Consider the following 22,002-nt stretch of genomic DNA (forward strand, 5'->3'; position numbering starts at 1 on the left):
ATTGGGTTTACTTGGGTTTCAACAAAGGAGGTTTGCTTCTTGGAGACGACTGACTCTGAGAAGCAGCCCCCCTTTGTGATTCCAATTATGAAAAATACACTTTTGTCCTATTACACTAATTGCAACACTTTTTGTCAGTGCTCCAGAGTTGACATTTGAAGGATAAAACAGCTCTGGGTCTGTCTGTATCGTGGGGGGCCCGGGAGGCCATCAGTGGCCCTTCAGCTATTTAAAGCAGCTTAGCTTCCTCGTTGCCCGGACCACACATTTAATAACACCATCACAGTTTTCCATGTGACTGGTCCTTTATCCGTACGAGTTGTTGAATTTCTGCTCTCCTGCCTGATGTCACGACAGCTAACATGACGGAAATTGAGCCTATGAGCAGCTTTGTCTCTAATTGTGTTCACTGAGCTGAAAGACTCTCAGCACAGCAAACAGCACTCAGACACTATCAGCAGATGGCTTCTCTGGCACAGGTGGGTGTTCATTACTGTTTCTCATGAGACTTTATATATCCTACTAAGCTTTACCTGGGGCTTATTGCTTGTGTTTGTGCATTCAGAATAGATTTATTATAAAAGAGAAGGTTAATTCAAAGGTTCCTTGTGTATCCACAATACGCAGTTCATGCATATGTAGTGTGTTCGCTGCTTGAACTGCATTTCCTTTATAAAAGAGAGCTATTAAGGATTCAATGGTTTTGTTGATATTTCAACTAGCTATGTTAATGTAATGAATACATCATACCGTCTGTAATGGAAACCAATTAAACACACATATGAACACAGATCTGCAGTTACAGCACACTTTTGAAACGTCACATTACGCACTTGACAGGTGAGCCTGTGTCATTAGCTGATCGTTTGCATTCCAGTTAAATAGCACAAACAGGTTTAGGCACGTCTCATAGCGAGCTCCCTGACAGACACCTGGCAACAACTGAAGTCACCAGTTACACAGTAAGTCCAAATCTACGAGTATTGGTTTGATGAGAAATATTTTGTTGTCTGATGAATACAGGTGAAACATTTTTCTCTTTTCTTAAATCATTATTTTAAGTTCCTTTCATGATTAAAGTAATGCAGAGTCTGATGCAATGCCTTTAACAAGTTGGCTCATTCTTTAACTGTCATAGTACTCAAGATGTTCGGAGGTATCCAGACTTTGTACAGTACATTTTAACATTTAAAAAAAAAGCTGGGTTTTTTGATTAAATGTCTTACAGTTTGTTCATATTGTAAATGTCAGTTTAGAAATATTAAGTTGTAAGTACTGGCATTTATAGGGACAAGAGATAAAGGATGAGCACATCAATGTTTGGATGTTTTGCAGGAAATAACAAATTTCAGTTTTTAAATTTCATAATTATATGATAAGGAAAAAATACCCACAACTGAATCTTTTCTTAATCTTTTTAAATATTTGAAAAAAACTTTAAACATTATTTAATTGTTTTTGATAACATCATTATCGTCCAGAGACATACAGTAAAGCTCCACAGTTGTCTCTAGTTGTTATGATGGCACAGTAGTAAAATCTTGTTTGATTTTATTTTTTCAAATTATATTTAATACATAAAAGTAAATAAGCAACAGAACAGTTTGCTCTCCATCCCTTTCCATCTTTATTTACTCTGATTGTGTTCATAAAGACATCAGCTCCTTCAACAGACAGATTGGTGTCAGTTATTATTAATGATAAAAACAGCTGTGATGCATGAAAACGTTCCCTTTAAACAGATGATTCTCTGTCCTTTGGGGTTTCCATGCTGATTGCTTTTGTTGCTCACATTTGTGGAACAAGAATTCAAACAATGTACAATGCAAATGTGTTTCAAGCTCTGCACGTTTCAAACACAACCAAAGTCAGAATTGACAGAGTTGTTCCTGTTTTATGACTGTTGGGTGAAAATGGAAAGACAGATTGAAAAAAGTCATATAAATGGAACAATAGTTCCCCCTGTAATGTAGAAGGTGGATGCATACTGTAAATAACAGTTTAAACCATAGGTGATAAAAACAAGACTACATCTGACATTGTATTATAACAACATCCTGGATCTGTGTCATTGATTGTTCCTGTCTGATTGAAGGTGAGCATGGCATCGCTGTCGGTCAGCTCCGGCCTTAACAAGGCTGTGCGTCAACAGTACATGAGCCTGCCTCAGGGAGGGAAATGTCAGGTCACATACATCTGGATTGACGGCACCGGAGAGGGTCTGCGTAACAAGACACGGACCCTGGACATTGAGCCAACCAGTATAGAAGGTATAAACTTTCTTTCTGATGTCTGATTACTTTTTGGGATGAGCAGCAGTTAGACTAAAACTGACCAAGCCTCCGTTAACCTTAAATCTTATACCACTTCCACAATATGGAATAGAGGTAGTTTGAACATGACCAATTGGTTTGCTCTGATGTTAATAATAATTTGTTAGAAATATTAGTTTAAGAGATAATTGTGTTTCAAAGAGAATAGATTGCAGAGTAATCAAAGCTTTTCACAGGTTCTTTATGACATAAAAAATAAATAACTACAACAATATCCATCAAGGATTTTTACTCTTAACTGTACAGCTGTGTCGTCAGTAAATGACTCCAGGAACAGGGAGGATACATTGTACACAACACATGATAAGTGCATCCTGGTGCGACCTCAGGAACGTGCAGGCTAAGCTGTAGAACAAATATTTGTTGTTGTTCAGTACACTGGCCTTGTTGGAGTAAGTGAGTAAAACTATTTCAGCAGCCTTTTACATTGATGTAAATCCCAATTGCTTCATAACTATTACATACATAACATACAGGAATAAAAGCATAAATAAATAAGTGAACACCATGTAAGAAAACAATGTAATGGGCAAAACCAAAGAGACACAAGAAATACAAATACATTGAAGAAAAAAATGAATAGCTAATGCAGACCTTGTGCAAATATGATACATATTATGTGAACAGACTGCTGGATGCCTTTCAAAACAGATGAAACATTTATTGTTGTGTAATTTTTGAAACAATCCCCAGAGACTCTAAGGGAACAGGCTGAGCAATCCATAGCTTAACTACTATGGCCTCAAAAAGCTCAACAACCATATGGTCAGACTTCAAATTGAGCATATTCTACCTTCAGGGGGATGAGTTAATGAGTAACAATAAAATATTCCAGAAAGGGTCAGGAGCCTGACCCTGCAATACTCTGGGTAAGAATTTAAAAGTAGATCTTAAAGGCAACAGCGAGTCAATAAAGACTAAGTGCAAGGTTAATATGAGACTGTCTGTTTGACCTCGTAAGCCATTGTAGCAGCATTCTTGATTGCCTGCGGACAACAACGAGGTGCGATACAAACTGTGTTCGATGTGTGATGAGATAAAGGCTTAAATAAGTGTTTCTAGTTCAGCAAGAAACACAAATACAGCAGATCTCTGATCTCTGTAAACTGATTTTTTAAAATAGAATCAACAAGATCATGTTTGCTGCTTGTCAACGATTTCAACAACTAAAGTTGGCAGTGGAGAAAAGAGGCCAAATACCTTGCATTACCTTTCTGAAGACCAGCCTGAACTGAAGTGACCTGCAACACAATGATCTGTTTTCATGTCCTCATGAAAGACATTATATAGGAGCCTAGACAACATAAAAGTAAAAGTAAATTATCTGTCATAGGGGCAGCAAAAATAAATAGAATAGTCTGGGCCCCAGTAAAGAGCTGTGTGGCACACCACAAGACTGTGGATACAGATTCCCATAGAGAGATAATGACATTTATTTTGGTGAGGTAGGTGAGGTTTGGTTTTTTGTAAAAAGGTGTCTGATACTACGCATGATAAAACCACACTTACCTCTTAATAAGGGTATGACAGCCTACTCTATTTGACAGAGCCCTCTTTTGCTGGCAGTTCGAAGAGACAATAGACTCCACTGTCATGTCTGTTCATTTTATATAACACTACCACCAGAAACAAATGAGCTTAGCATCAAGATTGGACGCAGTTGGAAACAGCAACTCTCCTACAATCTGGTGACAAAATCGGGCACAGCTCACTAATTGAATAAACAAGAAATATCTAACCTGATTCACCAGTATAAAAACATAGAGACATAACCTCTCATAAGTGCTACATTTAATTTTTCCACTCACATTTTGTATAGAGATGGATTTGTTGTCCATGTAGTTTTTCTACTTGTAGTTAAGTCAAAGATCAAAGTTATTTAAAGGTCACAGAGCACTACAGATATCTGACCTTCAGAACTATAAAATAGCCACAGTTTGCATGAAAAAAAGATATAAATAGGATATTTTGTTGATGATCTTATATGTACAATTCTCTTGTCAGATATTCCTGAGTGGAACTTTGATGGTTCGAGCACATACCAGTCTGAAGGCTCCAACAGTGACATGTACCTCATCCCAGTCTGCATGTTCAGGGATCCATTCACCCTCGACCCCAACAAACTGGTCTTCTGTGAGGTCCTCAAATACAACCGCCTACCTGCAGGTACATCTGTCATATTTGTGTGTTTAATTGTTATAATCCCTTACAGTAAGGCCAAGACAAACCAGCAGTATTTTTTTTGTTTTTCATTACTCTGTAGAAACAAACCATCGAGCAGCCTGCAACAAAGTGATGGAGCAGGTTAAAGAGCACTGCATCTGGTTTGGCATGGAGCAGGAGTTTACACTTCTAGGAATGGATGGACATCCTTTTGCCTGGCCACAGAACGGATACCCAGGACCCCAAGGTGAATCAGCAGCTCTTAATCTCTTCTTCATCTTCTTGTATCATACGCAACATTCAATAAAACCTGGGTACAAGATAGCCTAGCGGTTATGTTGTGTGCCCCATATACTGTGGGGTCTATAATCCTCATTGGAGCGGCCGTGGGTCTGAAATTTGACCTCGGCTTTTTACTGCATGTCATCTCATGCTCTCTCCTCCCAACATTTCATGTCTCTCTTCAGCTGTCCTATATAAAGGCAAAAAGGCCCAATTAAAAATAATAAAACCACGTCTGTCTCTGTCTCATATATTTTCACATTTAGATTTTCCCATATTTTGGTACTTGTATGTCTTTGGTTTGTCTTGACACATTGTCCATCCTACTCTCCACATTCAGGACCTTACTACTGTGGAGTGGGGGCAGACAATGCTTACGGACGAGACATTGTAGAGTGTCACTACAAGGCCTGCCTCTATGCAGGGGTCAAAATCTGTGGCACTAATGCTGAAGTCATGCCATCCCAGGCAAGTGTCACGCATACACACATGTACTGCGGATAGAAAATACTTTAACGCTAGCACAACATATGCATCCATTCCCATTCTGTTCCATAATGTACTAACTTTATTCTTTTTCTTTGTCCCTGCTTCATCTAACTTCAGTGGGAGTTCCAGGTGGGTCCCTGTGAGGGCATTGATATGGGCGACCATCTTTGGGTGGCACGCTTCCTGCTGCATCGTGTGTGTGAAGACTTTGGCGTTGTTGCAACACTGGACCCCAAACCAATGAAGGGCAACTGGAACGGTGCTGGTTGTCACACAAATGTCAGCACCAAGCAGATGAGGGAAGAAGAAGGACTCCAGTGAGTAAACTTTTCCTCTAAAAACGTATTCATGAACCTTTAGATCCTTTATAGTACAGGATAAAATCAACCCCATCTGATACAACCAACAAACATGGTATATGGTTTAAAAAAATGTTTTGCTGACCACAAATGTCTTCATGGACTGAATCCCTTTTAAAAGTTTTTTTTAAATTATTATTTATATGAGTTAATGTCATTAACTCCTGTACTGTTGGACACAACAGGATGCAGTTTTGGATTAAAAAAGATTTAAAACCTGTAGCTCATGCATCCTTTGCACCACCAAACAGCATATAGACAAAATACAATATTATATCATAAAGACACCATAAAGTCACTGGTGAAGACAGTGGAGTTTTTAGAGCTTACATGTCAGATTTGTGTCGATGGTAGAGACCCAAAATAGAGCAAAAAATAGAGAGAATTTTGGATTGACATTCATCAAGCATCCAAAAACATGCATTAAAATGAGTCATATATTCTTGTTGTGTAAATAATCTACTGTAGGGTATCTTTACAAGTCTGCTGTTCTAACTTAGATGTCATCTGTTTTGACAGCTTGTTTCTACTGCCCCCAAGTGGCAAAAAAGATTACTGCAGGTTTAATCAAAATGTGTAAGGTTTTATCCACTGGAGGAAAAAAATGTCATAGCATTACACAGGTTTTCATTTTTTATCATTTGTGGTTAACTTTCCAAGTTTCTTCATAGAACAAATATGAGATAATGTATTATTTTAGCAAACATAGTGAAGTTCTTAATTCTTAAGATTATTCTTATTCAGTCCCTTATTGATGCATGAATCTATTGTTTTACAAAGCTCTGAATACTTTTCATATTTTGTGAGTGGACAATAATGGACAATAAAGTCCACTAATAATCATGATAACTTCATTATATCACTGAACTGCTTCCTCTGCTGACAGGTACATCGAGCAGGCCATTGAGAAGCTGAGCAAAAAACATACCGAGCACATCCGGGAGTATGACCCACGTGGGGGGGAGGACAACAAGAGGCGTCTCACAGGTCTCCATGAAACCTCCAACATCGAAGACTTCTCTGCCGGAGTGGCCAACCGAGGCGCCAGCATACGAATCCCTCGCCAGGTGGGCCAAGAGAAGAAGGGCTACTTTGAGGATCGCCGCCCTGCTGCAAACTGTGACCCCTATTCTGTGACCCGGGCCATCACAAACACCTGTCTGCTTGATGAGGAAGAATGAGCGGCAGGAGGTGTGGCAAGGCCTAGAAGAAAGTATACAGCCTTTGTAGAACAGATCAGTATAGAAAAATACATGAGGAATTTATCTGATTGGTGTACTTGAAAAATATTCATGCAGGATGAATACATGAAGGCAGACTATATGTTTGTTTCTTTTTCTATATCATTTATCTAGGTTAATAAAGCCATGAGCAGAGATAGCTACTTCTCCTCGATCTCTTCCTAGAAATCAGATATGAATGGATTATTTTGTACAGCAGAATTAAAAAGTAACAGTTTTTTTCTTTCAATCTAAATTATCGGTTCAAGAATAAATCACTGTTTCTTCAAACTAGTGTCAAATGTCTTAGTGTGGATGTTGGGAAAATAAATACACAATGGTGCTGTACTCCTCTGGGCTTATTCTTGTTCTCTTTTACAATTCACAACATTATGAATAAAATACAAATTATATTCAGGAAAAAAATCAAGGTTATACTACTGCTATTACTACTGCAATATAGGTTTAGATACCATTTGTCATATTAAAGTCTGATTTTAGAACAAAACAGAAAAATTACTTTTCAAAAATTCAAATCACATTTTTTCATGCAAACTGACAAAAAATTGTCAATGTATGATATAATTCTTGATTTAAGATTATTTCAAACAAAGAATTTATGAAACTATGACAAAATAATAATTTTCCATCCTTCCTCAATACTTTAGTTATGGAGAAAATAAATAGCTGGGGACCAACTTGATCCTTCTGAAGCACCTTTGGGAGTCCCCTGACTGCACTTTGAGAACAACTTCAGCTTTAAGTCTGATGCCCGATTTATTTCTTGAACAGATTTTGCCCAAAAATAAAATTAGATAATATTTGTTTCTACAGCATTGTTATTATTTCTATCTCAATATTGATCATTTATATACAATAATTGTGTTGCAATATTTATTTTTAATAACTGACAATGATTACAGTTATTTGTCTGAACACACATAGCATGGTGGAAATTTTATGATGAGATAAACAATAATGAAATCACTGTTGAGACAAACTTGTTAAAAAGGGTGTAAGCATCAATCTTGTTCGAACAAGCTGGGTCAGAGCAGTACACACAAAAAGTGAGCAGGCCAACTGACTGACATTCTAACACAATCACAATATTTAGGAAAATATGACCTTGTCCTTTAGCAATTGTCTTAATCCTGTGGAAGGAAGATACATCCTGACTAGTCTACCTAGATAAAAAAACATACAGAGCACAAAGCACAGCTACAGTGCACAGCTGTGCTGATAAGTTCACATGATATATTCAGCAGAAAGTTCACTCCTTTACTGAAGGCAATTACTCTGATATATGAGGAAGACAATGAATTTTGACGTATGGTAGAATCACATATGTTATAATACATTTCAGATTGGTTAATTTAATTTGCTTAAAGAAGAAAATACATTTTCCATTACACATAGTAACATCTGCGCTGCTCCAGATGTAAATTTGCCTCTGGCAATTGTCCACCAGGTGGAGTCATTGTTGTAGTTCTCTTCTCAATGTGTCTCAATATGACACATTTAAACAATTGAAATTCACAAGTCAGAGCAGCATGTTGAAGGTCAGTGAGTGTTACAACACAATCATCTTTGTAACTTTTTTATAAAGGGTTAAATTAAAATGATTAAGAAGATTAAAATCATGAAGAATTAAAGCACAAAATCAATAACATACACAAAGAAGACATGAAGGAGTTTTTTGTTGTCATGACACTCTCAGTAATGGCATGCATTCACCTCGGCCTGATGCTCAGCGTACCTGGCATATGGCATGGACATCTTATCCCGTTACTTCCTGACATACGATCCACTCACTATCATCCTCACAGTGTCAACATGAATCATCACCAAGCTGTTGCAGAGGAGGTTTTAGAAACATGAGTAAACATAAAAACCAGGGAGTTTTTTTAGACCTGATTAGATGTCACAGCATACCAGATTTCCATGGATACAGGCAGTAGCTTGGCAACACTGGTGTTTGTCTGTCACCATGGCAACATCTGTCTCGGGGCATTTATCAGGAGCCTGGTGGGATGATGAGAGAGAGTGGAGAGTGAGTACTTAGAATCTCTTTCTCTGCGTTTCGATGCAGTTCTTGAGGGTAATTTTGTAAGAAAATTTATTGACAATGCAAGCTGTAAGTGTAGAGAGTACTTATGAACGCCATCAGTGAACATTTAATGTGGCAAAGTCATCACCAGTTTCATATCTGCCCCACCTGCTGATGCTGCACATTTAGACAGGAAGTACAGTCAGTCACAGGAAGATGTGTCTGAAACAGAAATTGCAGATTCAAATGGGAAGTTTATCAGCAATGGAAAGGACTTCGAGACCTTCTACTTCAAGATATGTCTGAACATTAAAATTACTTGTTATATATACATATATTATATGTTTGTGTGACTTGTATCCCACAGTGCAGCAGTTTGAATGGGTCATAAATAATCTATCTTACTGCTGTAAACGGCAGCTTAGACAAAATGGGAAATTACCTATACTTACATGCAAATATAACAGTTTGTTAGCAGCTGTTTCAGTTTTGAATCTGTGACAGAAACGCAATTAATTAAGCTGAGGATTAAACAAATCAAGTTTCCAACATTTTCAAACTTCCTCCTTGCTTAAGACTCAGGCTGCATGCACTACCCGAAAATAAAGTATAGAAAAGCACCTTTTGATGTGCAGAGATTGCTGTTGGTGCAGTGCCAAAGAGTTGCAAGGCGCAAGCTGGATTGGTTGCAGTGCAAAGTGGCTGACTCTTTTGTTAGCCACAAACCCAGGTTCCCTTAAAGCTTCAGTCTTACTGCTAACTGTTTTGTCCTTAATGGTATAAACTAAAAAGTCATGCCGTCTCATGACTGGAGGGAAGGAAATTCTCCCTGTAGCCTACATTGCGCAATAATTTATGTTCTTCTCTCATTTCATTATTTTATTTATAGTTTGCAACACAATTGTTACAAGCAGGTTTTAATATCCTATAAAGTTCATATTAAAACGTCTATTTACGCCAAATGATTTTTGCAACTGAATTGTAAAATAATCGTCAAGGTAAAGCAGCTATCAATTCATTCAACGGGTCGTCGACGTGACGTCACAGGTCTCTGAGGGAGGGGGCTCGCTTGGCAGCAGGTGAGGGCGCAGCATCACCTCCTCGCTGTGTTCACAGACGCAGAGCGGCGGAGGAGCGGAGCGGAGCCATGGGAAAGCTTCAAGAATTTGACATCACTTTTACCAACAATAAGGTGGTTTACGGTCCTGGGGAGTCTATAAGCGGAACTGTGAAGATAAAAACCGGCAGTTCGCTGCAGTTTAAAGGTAAGCTGTCCTTCAACATGTTTTTTTTTAACACAGGAAGAGGAACATTTTGTGTCTTACCAACGCCTGCTCAAGTGGAGCGCGTAATGGCTGCATGTAAATAAACTTTTCGTCCGTGATGGTGGACATGAGGAAGACATGAGGATTGAATTCCGACTGCGTGGTTGCTTCTCGCTCGGTGTAACAGCTCTTCTTTGTGATCGTGGATTTAGGCTCTGTGGTGCGTTCATGACGGATTTTGGTGCTTCTGCTTTGGGAGTGGACGTTTCCCATGCGCTACGTTGAACTCTTCTTTTAGATACATTTCAGCTTGTTGGTGCTGCTCAGTTTAGACCACATCTTTTCAAACCACATCCTGGACCTTACACTGCTTGTTGCAACATGTTGCTTCCGTGTAGCCTACCAACAGTTTTAACCAAACAATAGAACATGTCTGGAGATACTGTTTGAGAGAAGCATCCAGAAAAGCAGAACAACAGGTGTTTGTTGGTTTTGTCACGAGTCTGTTCTTGGTTTTCTGTGTTCAAACTCTTATTACAAACACCTCTGGAAGACTAGTGCGAATAGTTCATAGTGGAGGGTAAAGAAGGTTAAGGAGGTGAAGAGCAGCTTCTGGAGTTGCCTTGGAAGAACACAAAGCATCTATTGCAGGCCTACGTGAGGGACTCTAGTGGGGATTCTTGTCTGATAAAAGAGGGCTGCTATCAACATGAAGCTAAGCACTTTTCCAAAGGGAGTTTTGCTTGTAGATATGCTAATTGACAGAGACAGAATGCCTACACAAACAGGACTTATTGAGAGAACAAAGATGCTAAGGTGATTTGTTTTTCCTTGCAACAATTATTCCCCATCAGGATCTCTCAAACAGGATCAACATGCAGAGACAGGTTCACATGATGCATACCTTTTTGCAGAATGATTAGTAGGTTGAAAGTAAACTAAAAACAAAAAAATGATATATTTATAACATTTTCTTAACTTTAAGGACAATTTGTAGTTATTATGAACACATCGAGTGTTATAAGCAGTTATTCAGCAGCACTCCCACCTGTATGTCTGGCATGTTGAGATTAATTTGCCATAATGCAGAGGCTGACCTCGGGCAGATGGCGTGAGAGCCGAGGTCAGAGCTCCTGCTGAGCTCTGTTAACACTGTAAGGCCACACAGATGCAGCTCATCTGTAGCTACCTGACACTAGCCGTTCTTCCCCAAATGAAGCCTCTGGCTTCTGTGATGGATTTGGTCTGTCCTTGGAGCATACAGACAGCAGGAGAGCCTCTTCACGTCAATGAGTCAACCGCTCAGTAAAAGTATTTAGAGATGCTGAAAACAGCATGTGAAGAGATTTTAAAATTTCTGGTTGAGGGTTTTGGAGTAGTTGTTGTATTCCCCGGTGCTCAGCCCATTTAGTTTCATTTTTCTGTAAACTAAAGAGAGAAAGATTTCCCACCTGCAATAAAACCTGGAAACCACATTATGGTTTCAGGTCCCTGCACTTACATCTTACATCGACTAGTGTCATGCCAATAAGTGAAACTGAAGACTTCACTGAAGATATTTGTCAGTTAAATGTGTAAGAAGATTAAGCCCAAAACTCCTACAGAAAAACATCTGACAGGAATCAAACAATTCACTTAAATTAGCTTTTTTGTTGCCATTCACTGCAACTCTTTTACACTGTTTTAGAAATCACCCTTATGACAGAAATTAGTCCCTACAGTAGTGCTGTATCTCACTCAAAATGTGTCAGTTCAATCAAATGTATGACCTCAAGCAGTTCATCCATTCTTTCGGTTTTTTTCTAGTTTAGTGCCAGACCAAACTCCTGAATGAGCCAGTAAAGGTGTCATATTTACCTCACGGGTTCAAGGATTTTCCAAAAGTCTGACATTAAGACATTTTCAGTTGACTGTTCACATGATGTTTTATGCCACTTCACTGTCATTTTTATCGGTATCTCTTAACAGATGAAGGAATTCTTCAGATAGTGAGCTGAAGATAGTAGCAGCTCGGCCTGCAGCCCCTGAGGAATGCTGAAGCTTGTTGAAGAAAGACAGATTCTGAGCGAGAGATGGATTTTATTCAGTACTTTTTACCTGTTTTAACGACAGGGTTTGCTTTTTTTAACTCAATTGATTAGTCGACATCCTTTTAACACTTCTCGACTTGTTCCCAGCTCTGACAAAGTTCTATACCCGGTACTCCAGTGCAGGAGTCTTGGGCTCCATCTCGGGCTTTCAGTGTGCCCATTGATGTACTGTAAATGCAGAGGCTGCATTATGTGTGTGGTGACATCACCCCTCTCAACCGTGGCTGTGGATGATTCCATCAATCAGGTGGTTTGAATCATTCTGAAGCAGAGAAAGATGTGGCTGTCTGCTCTGTTAGAAAGCGTCAGACTTTCCTGTTTTTGTTTCTCTGGTTGAGAATAAAGAGGAATTGTTGGTTGCATGTTGCCTGGACTGTCAGAATAGATTTCTCAGTTAAGTTAATTCCCTGCATTTATTTGATTAAGGACGTCTCATTAAGTCTAATGGTGAGTCACAAAGATAATAATCTGAAAAACCCATTTCCACATTTATTGAATCTTTAAAACGATGCAGATTAAGAGTGGGAATACTCCATGGGCCATTTTCCTATCAAAACAACAGCAAAGCTTTAAACTGAAGAGTGATAACCCATTTTGAGCAGCAAGATTACATTTATCATCTGCTGCTCTTGTTTAGCAGGGCAAGACACATTTTCAAAGTGGACACAGTCAAGTGTGTTTGTGCGCTTCAAATGTTTATATCCATTCCAAAGATTGGGACGCCATACTGATCCAAGCTGTATGGATTGCTGTGTAGAGTGACTTCACATAATGTTGAATTTCAGTCAAGTGTGTACAGGTCATGCTGAAATAAATACACAGGAATATTAATAAACAGTTAAAAGCTATTTTAGATGCTGAATATGGTGGAGGCCTAACAGTCAGCCTCTCTCTATTATTGATGATGCAGACCATTAGACTGCATTTCTATTGATCAGCTTCCTTACAAAGACAGCCGCTAAAGAATAATGAGCCACTTATACACATTACTTACATGTGCAGTGTGCAAAGTAACTGCCTTGAAACATTTATTAGTAGAACCTATGTTTGTAGTGCATGACTGAAAACATACAGTAGGAGGAAGTTTTGTGCTGCTGATGGGGTCGACTTTCATGTTGGAGAATGGAGTTTGTGCCCCTCCATATAATGATTGTCTTCTTAGTGATGCTAGCTGTACTAAATTGAAAACAGTAGTTGAATATATTGTTATAGGTGGGGCGGCTGTGGATCAGTTTGTAGTGCCGGTCGTCTCTCAACCGGAAAGGTCAGGAAGGCCACTTGCAGATGTGTCCTTGGTGCAAGACATTCAAACCCAAGTTGCTCCTGCTGCTTCGTCGGCGTTCTGTGAATGTGTATGAATGGGATTAGTAACTTCTGATGGTTATTTTACAAAGCAAACCTCTACCATCAGTGTGTGAGTGTGTAGGTGTGACCTGCGGTGTAAAATCACTTTGAGTTGTCGGCAGAATAGAGAAGTGCTATACAAGCTCAAGTCCATTTAATAGCTCTTGTAGCTCTTGTTTCATGCAAAGACTTTTAAGGAAAAAACAATAAAAAAATGCATACATTTGTAACACCTCATCTCATTTTAGTCCTGTTATCAACACTAATACACCTAAAGTTATGTCATCTACAAACACTCTTTTTCTGATGTTGATGTTAGTTATTGACAGAAAACACGCTCACTGTGAAGCGGGGGATCCCTCTGCGTTGATGCTGCTCAGTTATAGATCTGAAGCAGCCGGTGCAGCCAGCCTGTCTGTTTGGTTTAGTCTCCTCCTGCGTCTAAAAGCATGTCCAGTGTAGTCACCTGATACAGGAGATGTTGCTGTTTTGACTCAGTGTCTCAGCTTTTATGGAAATTTCATCTCATGTGGGACATGCCTGTATTGACAGATTACTTCAGGCTCCTGGTGAAAAGCAGAGAGTGTTCGCTTAAACAGAAAGTGGATCGTGTGAAGTGAAATTTCACTTGATCTGTCGTCCTCCTTACATGTAGTCCTTTTATTCTTCAATCTATTTGTCCATGTGAGGGACTATGAGACATTTAGACGTGTCGTTGTTTTGTATCTCAGGTGATAGGAGGAGATCTCAGTTTAGCTTCCAGCTATGCAGAAACACAAACATTCACTGTAACCCAATCATCATCTGTGGTAACCCAAGCTTTATGTAAACAAGGCAAGGTGTCTCCTCAGGTTCACATGAAGCTGGCCACAGGCATCTGCGTACAAACACACACACACACACACACACACACACACACACACACACACACTACAGTACCTGTGCCAGAGATTTCTTTTTATCTTGTATGTATAACAAGTAGTTTGGGAAATGCATGCATAGAGACCTTTTTCAAAAACGTATATCATTCAGACTGTGGCTGCAGCTGTGGCTCAGTTGGTAGAGTTGGCCTTCTGTCAACCGGAAGGTCAGGGGTTCAATCCCCAGCTCCTGCAGCCACATGTCCCTGTGTCCTTGGGCAAGAAAATTAACCCCGAATTTCTCCCGCTGCTTCGTCGGCAGCGTATGAATTTGTATGAAATGGGATCTGATGGTAACTTTAGATAGCAGCCTCTACCATCAGTGTGTGAATGTGTAGGTGTGACCTGCGGTGAAAAAGTGCTGTGAGTAGGCAGAAGACTAGAAAAGCGCTTTACATGCTCAATTTACCATTTACTTTACTTGCTTTTTTGCACAGCTTGCGAATAAGACTAGTTTCAACCTATATTATCCTATTTAGCCTTGTACATATTAGTCTTTTTTTATTTGTTTATTTTTGTGTTTATTGTTGACATTTAATATTAGACCTTTGTACAAAGAGAGCACAGTAAGTAAAGCAAGTAAAATTTCTTGTGTGTTGAAGCATTCCTGGCCAATAAAGCTGATTCTGATTCTGAACCTTGTTGTCATGGCAGAGTACAAGTACTGCATCAAATGCAGTTCAGCATGTAGGAGAAGTGAGACAATAGTAATGTGTGGAGTACTCTAATTATCTACAGAATAAACAGGAAGAGGTAGATAAGAAAACACTACAAGTCGATTACTAAGCCGTCTATCCATCCCTGTGTGTGGAAGAGGATTTGAATTTATTTAAATTAATTTCCATTCTGTAGACGTCTGAATTTGTCCTGACAGCAGCGATCATTTCGACATGGACTTTATGAAAGATAATGATTGTAAGAAAACTCAGACTTTTAGGTGCTAGTTTCTGTTAAAGGAGGTGTTGGGTTGAAAGCTGTGAATGCTAAACAAGTGATGCAAAGGTCTTTTGATGAATACAATTGTGAGGCTGATTTTATTTGGAAAATGATGAATCATACGAGGAGAGGAGTCTGACTGATATTCAAATGGAAACGATAGCTGAGCCTCGATTTATTAGATTCAGGTATAAAGTTACACATCTCACCATTCATACTCTTCCTGTCTATTGTCTATGCTGTATCCTAAAGGTGCACTTTCCCCACTTTGTTTACGGAGATCAGTTTTCTTATCATAAAAGTAAGAAAATACCCCACGAGACACCACCAGGGCTATCTCACATTGAGGTTCATACTAATTTGAAAAGAAGTACATATTACCTATTATATTACCTTTAGTAGCTTCAGTAAAGTTCTTCACTCCAGTGTCTCTGTGACCCTTAAAGGACTGCGTCTCATCTAGTTCCACCAGAACTGGGTACTCATTTGGAGGGATGTCTGTCTCTGCAGCAGAGACGCAGGAGATGATGGAGGAGATGCTGGATGAGTCAAGGACGAGTCACGTGAGACATGCATTTTTTTGGGTTGTTGCTGATGTAGCAGGTCATGGATGATCATCTGTGACTTCAGTTGATCTCTTTAAGGCAGAGAGATCAGCTGAAGGAGAAACTGAGCTGAAATGGACCCAGCAAAAGATCAATACCTGCAGTTTATGAGTATCTGTTCCTCCTGGCTCATGAAGGCTTCCCTGCAGGCCGGGTTTCTGTGTGAGTGTCTAGACTCTGGGGCCTGAGTAAATGATGACGTCAGTGCCCTGAGGGTGACTGATAAGAGATCTGTCTGAGAAAACAGATGAGCTGCACTGAGACCAGGAGGCTGACACATCCAGAGGAGTCATGCTTACTACACTAGGGCTAGGCAATATGGACCAAAAGTCATATCTTGATATTGTTTTACACAATATATATCTTGTTTTTATTTTCTGTAAAGAAATAACAAAAACTCAGTTCATCCACATCGGCCAAATTCCTAATGTCGCACGATGTCAACATGTACATGAAAAATAAACTACCCGTAATGAAAATATTTAATGTATTACATAAAATGCTCATTAAATAAATTACAAATGTTCCTTTCCAGCATAACAAAAAACATCCTGCTGTGTGTGTGTGGCAGGCATTTTTTTGAGTTGTGCTCAGAGAGAGAGAGAGAGAGAGAGAGAGGCGGAGCAGAGTGAAGAGGGTACGGCACTAAGAGGAGAAATCACTGGTTGTGCTGATAATGTAATTTTAACACAACTAAAACTAATTTGTCTTAGCCTACATCTTGTTTGAAAATACATCAGTATACCTTAAAAAGCTTGTCCTGTGATTGGCTGGCCAACAGTCCAGGGTGTAACCCCCGCCTCTCGCCCAATAACAGCTGGGATCGTCTCCAGCCCCCTGAACGGGAAAAGCGTTTTAGATAACAGATGGATGGATCTTAAAAACTTGATATGTAGCCCGGCACTGATTCTTCCACATCAGAGATTTAATAAATAATAGTGACCAGAATGAAATATTTCAATCAAATTGTATTTCAATCAGCACAAAAAGAACAACACATGTTATATCAAGACACTTAAAAAAACGAGCAGGACTAGACTGTACTCCTTGTTATATTATTTAAAGAGAACCACAGTGAATCCACCAGGAGCAAGCACGAGGCATCATTTGGCATAAATAGAAAGAAAAAAAGAGTAGGACCAGACTTATGTTGAACAGGCCTCTGCTGCGACTGTGTTTGGCCTTGAAGATGGGACAGAGGGAGAAAGAGAGACTTTCTGCTTAATGGGATTTGTGTGTGTGTGTGTGTGTGTGTGTGTGTGTGTGTGTGTGTGTGTGTGTGTGTGTGTGTGTGTGTGTGTGTGTGTGTGTGTGTGTGTGTCTTTGTGAAGTCTTTGTTTCCTCTCCTTGTGTGGCATTGTTTGTTTTCACTGGCTCGTAATGCATAAATGAACCAAAGAAAAAGGGAGTTTTAATCCTTCTGATTGGCTATCTTTGTCCTGCAATGAGAAATGTGACACACGATCACTCAGTGAGTCAGAGTGACTCCATCCTCCATGCTGCCCTTCTCTGTGGGCGGGTGGCAAAGACCAACATGTACGCCCTCATTCCTGTATCCAGAGATGGGATACTGTGTTGTCAGACCTTACTGTGTTGTCTTTGCACCAGCTGCTCTCTCTCTCTCTCCCCGTGGTCTTCGTCATGTTAATAATAACTTTCCTTTGACCTCTATAACCAACACGCATCCTAAACCCTGCACTGCTGGTTATTTAGGTCTAATATAAGAGGATTCTGTCTCCCTCCCTCCGCCTGATAAACAGACACAGACACACCCCTGATCACTCCCTCCTCTTCCTTTCTGGAAAAAGCTGTCCCACTTCCTGTGCTGTGTCGAATGAGTTTGCAGACGTCTCTGTGGAAGAGGGAAAAAAAGACCCTGATTACTGCAAACAGAGAAACTAAAGATAGAACACTTGTCTGCTTTGAGATAACAAGTTAGTTCATGTTTGTAAGAAATGTTACGTATCATGTGCTTTTAATGTCCCACATAGTGAATGAATAAACTTGGGTCTTATTTCTACACATTTTGGGGTCTTATGATGTTGCTGCATCGTTATCCTTTGGGATAATTGTTCATCTTCAAAATACCTCCAAATGCATTAAAAGCGTTTGTTTTTTGGCTGAACAGACATTCTATCTGTTATGCAAATTGTTTTATAATATTCACAGCATCCTGACAGAAATGCATCTTTTGGTTTAAGAATAAAACAATCTTCATGAGACCAGGACACGCCTAGCATTTCTCCTTCAAAGTAGCCAGACTCTTTGCATATACTGTCATTAGATCAGGCTTGCCTATCCCTGCCTGGTTAGGTAAGATGTTTTTTTTCTTTTTCGGTTTCAGTGTGATGGATCCAAACCAACCATTTTAAATAGCAGTCACATAATACCAAAGATAAACTTAAAAATCTAGGCTGTGGAGGACTAGAAATCTTGTTTTTCTGCAGGGCTGCAGGATGTGCAGAGGTGCTGAAGAGGTCTGTGGTTTTGGTGGATGTGGCATGAGAAACCATGCTGTATAACTCTCTGCAAAGAAAACAGATTATATCTTTTATGGCCTATATTTAAATGGGAACGTGTGTGTGTGTGTGTGTTTTTCTTTGTTCCAGCTCATGTGAGGAAACAAAAAGTATCAATCATCATTCCATCTATCCACCACTTCAACTTCACCCTGCTGTGTATATTCTATCAACTTCTCCTCCCCTTGTCGACATTTCTGAACAAAGCTTGCCTCTTGACGTAGTTGTAAATTATTCCATTACCTGTACCTTTGCAAGTAACACACACATGCATGCATTGGCTAGTTCTGTTTCCCATCTGCTGTCTCAGTAGAAAGTTGGTGGTTTGAAAGTTGTCTGGTTGGCTCACAGGAGAGGTTGATAGGAATCCAAAGATGAGAATGAACAGCACTTCCCTGTCTGTTATAATTATTCAGTTTCCTCTACCTTTGTCAAATATGAGAATAAGCAGCTTTTCTGTGTTTATGTTGGATTTTAGGATGTTGTCTGTGCCAAAACACAACAGTGTTGACTGTTTTGTTTTTGTTTTTGTCATTTTTTTTTCTAGGAAGGGGCTTTTTCAATAATGAACACATTTTAGTTGACTGAGGTTTCAGGATCAAGAAAATGAAAGTTGAACTTGAGTAAAGCATTTTTATCTTTGCAAAAAAAAAAAAAAATGTCAAGCCATTAATCGATACTGCAACTCAGGAACAGATGACCTTACCAACTATGACTGTATTTCCAATTTTAGATACTACATTTCAGAAACTAATCACCTTGAATATTTAGTAAGAGACACCATGTGCTGTGAGGTTGAAGTTGTTTTGAATCATGCACAGTGATAGTGTTGCTTATTGTAGAAACATATATATTTGGAGCATTTACTACTGTCACGACTTTGTGTTTTACAGGAATCAGCTTTATTGGCCATTCATGTAAACACATACATGGAGTTGGACTCTTTTTTTGTTTTTTGTCCCACATGAACTTAACACAAATAGACATAAATTAACAGCGCAATGTAACAAAGTCATGTCAAATAAATGTCATTTATATGCTTTGTCCCTGATCACAAATCAAAAATCTGTCCTCTATAAAAAGAGAGATGCAGTGGTTTTCCCACACTTGATTTACTGACTAAATATTCCCAGTTTAGCACGGGCTCTTTTTGCTTCTGGTTTCAGGTCTGATGTTGGTTTCAGGTCTGTTGTCCTGACATAGTTTCCTTCAGGCCTCAGGCCGTCAGCAGCTGTTGTCATTGAACCTACTTTGCTTTAACTCAGGAAGGTCACTCATGACAAAACCCGTGTGTGTGTGTGTGTGTGTGTGTGTGTGTCCATTACACACTGTCAGCCTTTAAAAGATCAGCCGCAACACCTGTCAAAGCTCACCTTTTCAAAGTTAAGCTCATGAAGAAAGTTCAAGCCTTGAGTTTGTCATTTTTGTTACATGAAGCCAACAGAAACCATAATGAGAAACATGTTGATGCATATTTTTAAACATCTATCCTGTGTCAGATGTCACATGTAGCCACACCTTATTAAAAAAAAACCTGCTTTATCAGACCTGAAAACACAATTAACAAATAAACATCATGCCTTTTTTTAAGAAAACTCAAAAGCTGTCATTGAGACCTGAACTCAATTGGAAAATGTTTATTCAGGTAATACCACAGCTTCCAATAAGGCTTACTTTCTGGTCCTCATTCTGTCATATTGTGGATAGTTATGATGAGCTGTCAGTTTCAAGCTGATACTGTAAGACTAATCACAACATCGGACCAAATGACTATAGGTCAGAACAGAGAAAATATGTCTCTAATATTACAATAATTACTGTGAGTCAAGAAATAATAAAAGTGAGCTGTAGGAAAAACTGTAGTCAAGTAGTGATCATATGAAACTAGATGATTAATAATGTAGAAAATAAAACAGCAGAAGAAGAGAGTTGTTGACCTCTCACTAAACGTTGGTCTGTGATTCATAACTGAACATTCTGCTGGCCTTGACTGTCATGAATAAGAAGACAAAACTTTAACTACACCCACTTTCAGCTACTGTTTATTTTTGTTGCAGATTTTTTTGCTGAGTGTCTTTGAACATCTTGATCCTAAAATATTAGATTTTATGTTTCTAAGATGAACATTGTTCATCTGACATCAGCAGAATGAGATCAGGTCAACCGAGGACATCGCTGATTGCAACACATGAGAAGTCAGCTTTATTGTAGAACTTTGATCAAAAGTGATCCTGAGCGGGTGGAGAGGAAATGAGAAAGTGATTATGAACTTTTTAAGCCTTTTACATGTCAAAAAAAAAAAAAAATGTTATGGTCGTGCGACAAAATGTAAATGCTTTGTTGTCTTGTAAGACTGAACACAAACTAAGTGTGTGTCTCCTCAGGTCAAGACATCTGTCTGAATTTAGTATTTCTGTGGCATGATGGGTAACGTGCGAGTTACTGTGCAGTGAAGGGATTACATGACTGCTGGTTGTTTTATGATGTAACTTGTGCAGGGATAAGCCTCTTACACATGCATGCATAAACACGGATGGGTGTGGAGTGTGCATGCAACACACTCCATAAACTGGCTGAAGTGTCCAAAGCTTGTCTTTCACTTTTGTAAAGGAGTGTGTTGTTTGGTCCACGGTAGAATGTGAGCAGAGTGTGAAATTAATAACTGTACTGCAAAGAAGTGATGAGAACTAGTTTGACATGGACCCTGTCAGAGATTCTTTGACTTAATGAGACTACATTCAAGGGGGTGCAGACCAGTCTTTCATTTGATATTACAATATTTGGTGTTTTTATGATGGTGGTGAGAGACCTTTGACTCCAGAATCTGCTCAGTTGGGTTGATACAGGGACAGCTAAACCGTCACATAGGAATCAAATCCCTGTTACAAAAACACAGCATGCAGTGAAGAACTACGAAGGCATTTGTATTTGTCATGTTCTTATAAAGATTAAATTAATTCCAAATGTTAAACTCTAAATTTGCTTAACCCATCTCTACATTATACAGTCTATGTCATACCGATTGTATGAAAATAAATAAATAAATAAATATATATATATATAGATGGATATTTTTTTTTGGGGGGGGGGCTTTTTGTGCCTTTATTGTAGAGATAGGATAGTGGATAGAGTCGGAAATCAGGGAAAGAAGTCATTTAAGGATACCTTTCCAATAGAAAAGGACATCTGTCATAACACATGAACACCAAGATTCCTTCACGTGTTTGTATCGGCGTGTGTCCACCCGCACCCCCCCCCCCCCCCCCCAAAGCTGTAAACCTAGGGGAAACACTGCATAGCATTATGTAACTTTATGGTGGTCATGCAATAATCAGTTTGAACTGTTGATTGATGATCTGAGTTACATGGTTCTTGGGATTTGGTGGAAAAACAAACAGAACAGCACCAACAGGAGGTTAAATGGCTGAGT

General features: G+C 39.2%; 2 protein-coding genes across 4 annotated transcripts in view; both read left to right on the forward strand.

Annotated features, from left to right (window-relative positions):
• Positions 1-460: 460 nt before the first annotated feature.
• LOC109985642 (glutamine synthetase) lies at positions 461-7,194 on the forward strand. Of its 3 annotated transcripts, none has more exons than XM_020636012.3 (7): positions 461-479; positions 2,096-2,270; positions 4,338-4,499; positions 4,597-4,743; positions 5,119-5,246; positions 5,385-5,584; positions 6,513-7,194. In XM_020636012.3, the coding sequence occupies exons 1-7, from the start codon at positions 462-464 to the stop codon at positions 6,805-6,807; spliced, it is 1,125 nt and encodes a 374-aa protein (XP_020491668.1). In that variant the 5' UTR covers position 461; the 3' UTR covers positions 6,808-7,194. The 3 variants fall into 3 exon arrangements, with proteins under 3 accessions (XP_020491668.1, XP_065821362.1, XP_065821363.1); XM_065965290.1 differs by lacking the exon at positions 461-479 and adding an exon at positions 809-962; XM_065965291.1 differs by lacking the exon at positions 461-479 and adding an exon at positions 984-1,023.
• A 2,780-nt stretch (positions 7,195-9,974) lies between these two features.
• Positions 9,975-22,002, forward strand: part of arrdc1b (arrestin domain containing 1b) — a 37,371-nt gene continuing 25,343 nt past the window's right edge. Inside the window, exon 1 of the mRNA XM_020636011.3 lies at positions 9,975-10,158. Coding sequence (XP_020491667.1) covers positions 10,041-10,158 — 118 coding nt within the window. The 5' untranslated portion in view covers positions 9,975-10,040. The remainder of the gene's footprint in view (positions 10,159-22,002) is intronic.

This window comes from Labrus bergylta, chromosome 17, assembly GCF_963930695.1.
Source record: "Labrus bergylta chromosome 17, fLabBer1.1, whole genome shotgun sequence".
Classification (NCBI taxonomy): domain Eukaryota; kingdom Metazoa; phylum Chordata; class Actinopteri; order Labriformes; family Labridae; genus Labrus; species Labrus bergylta.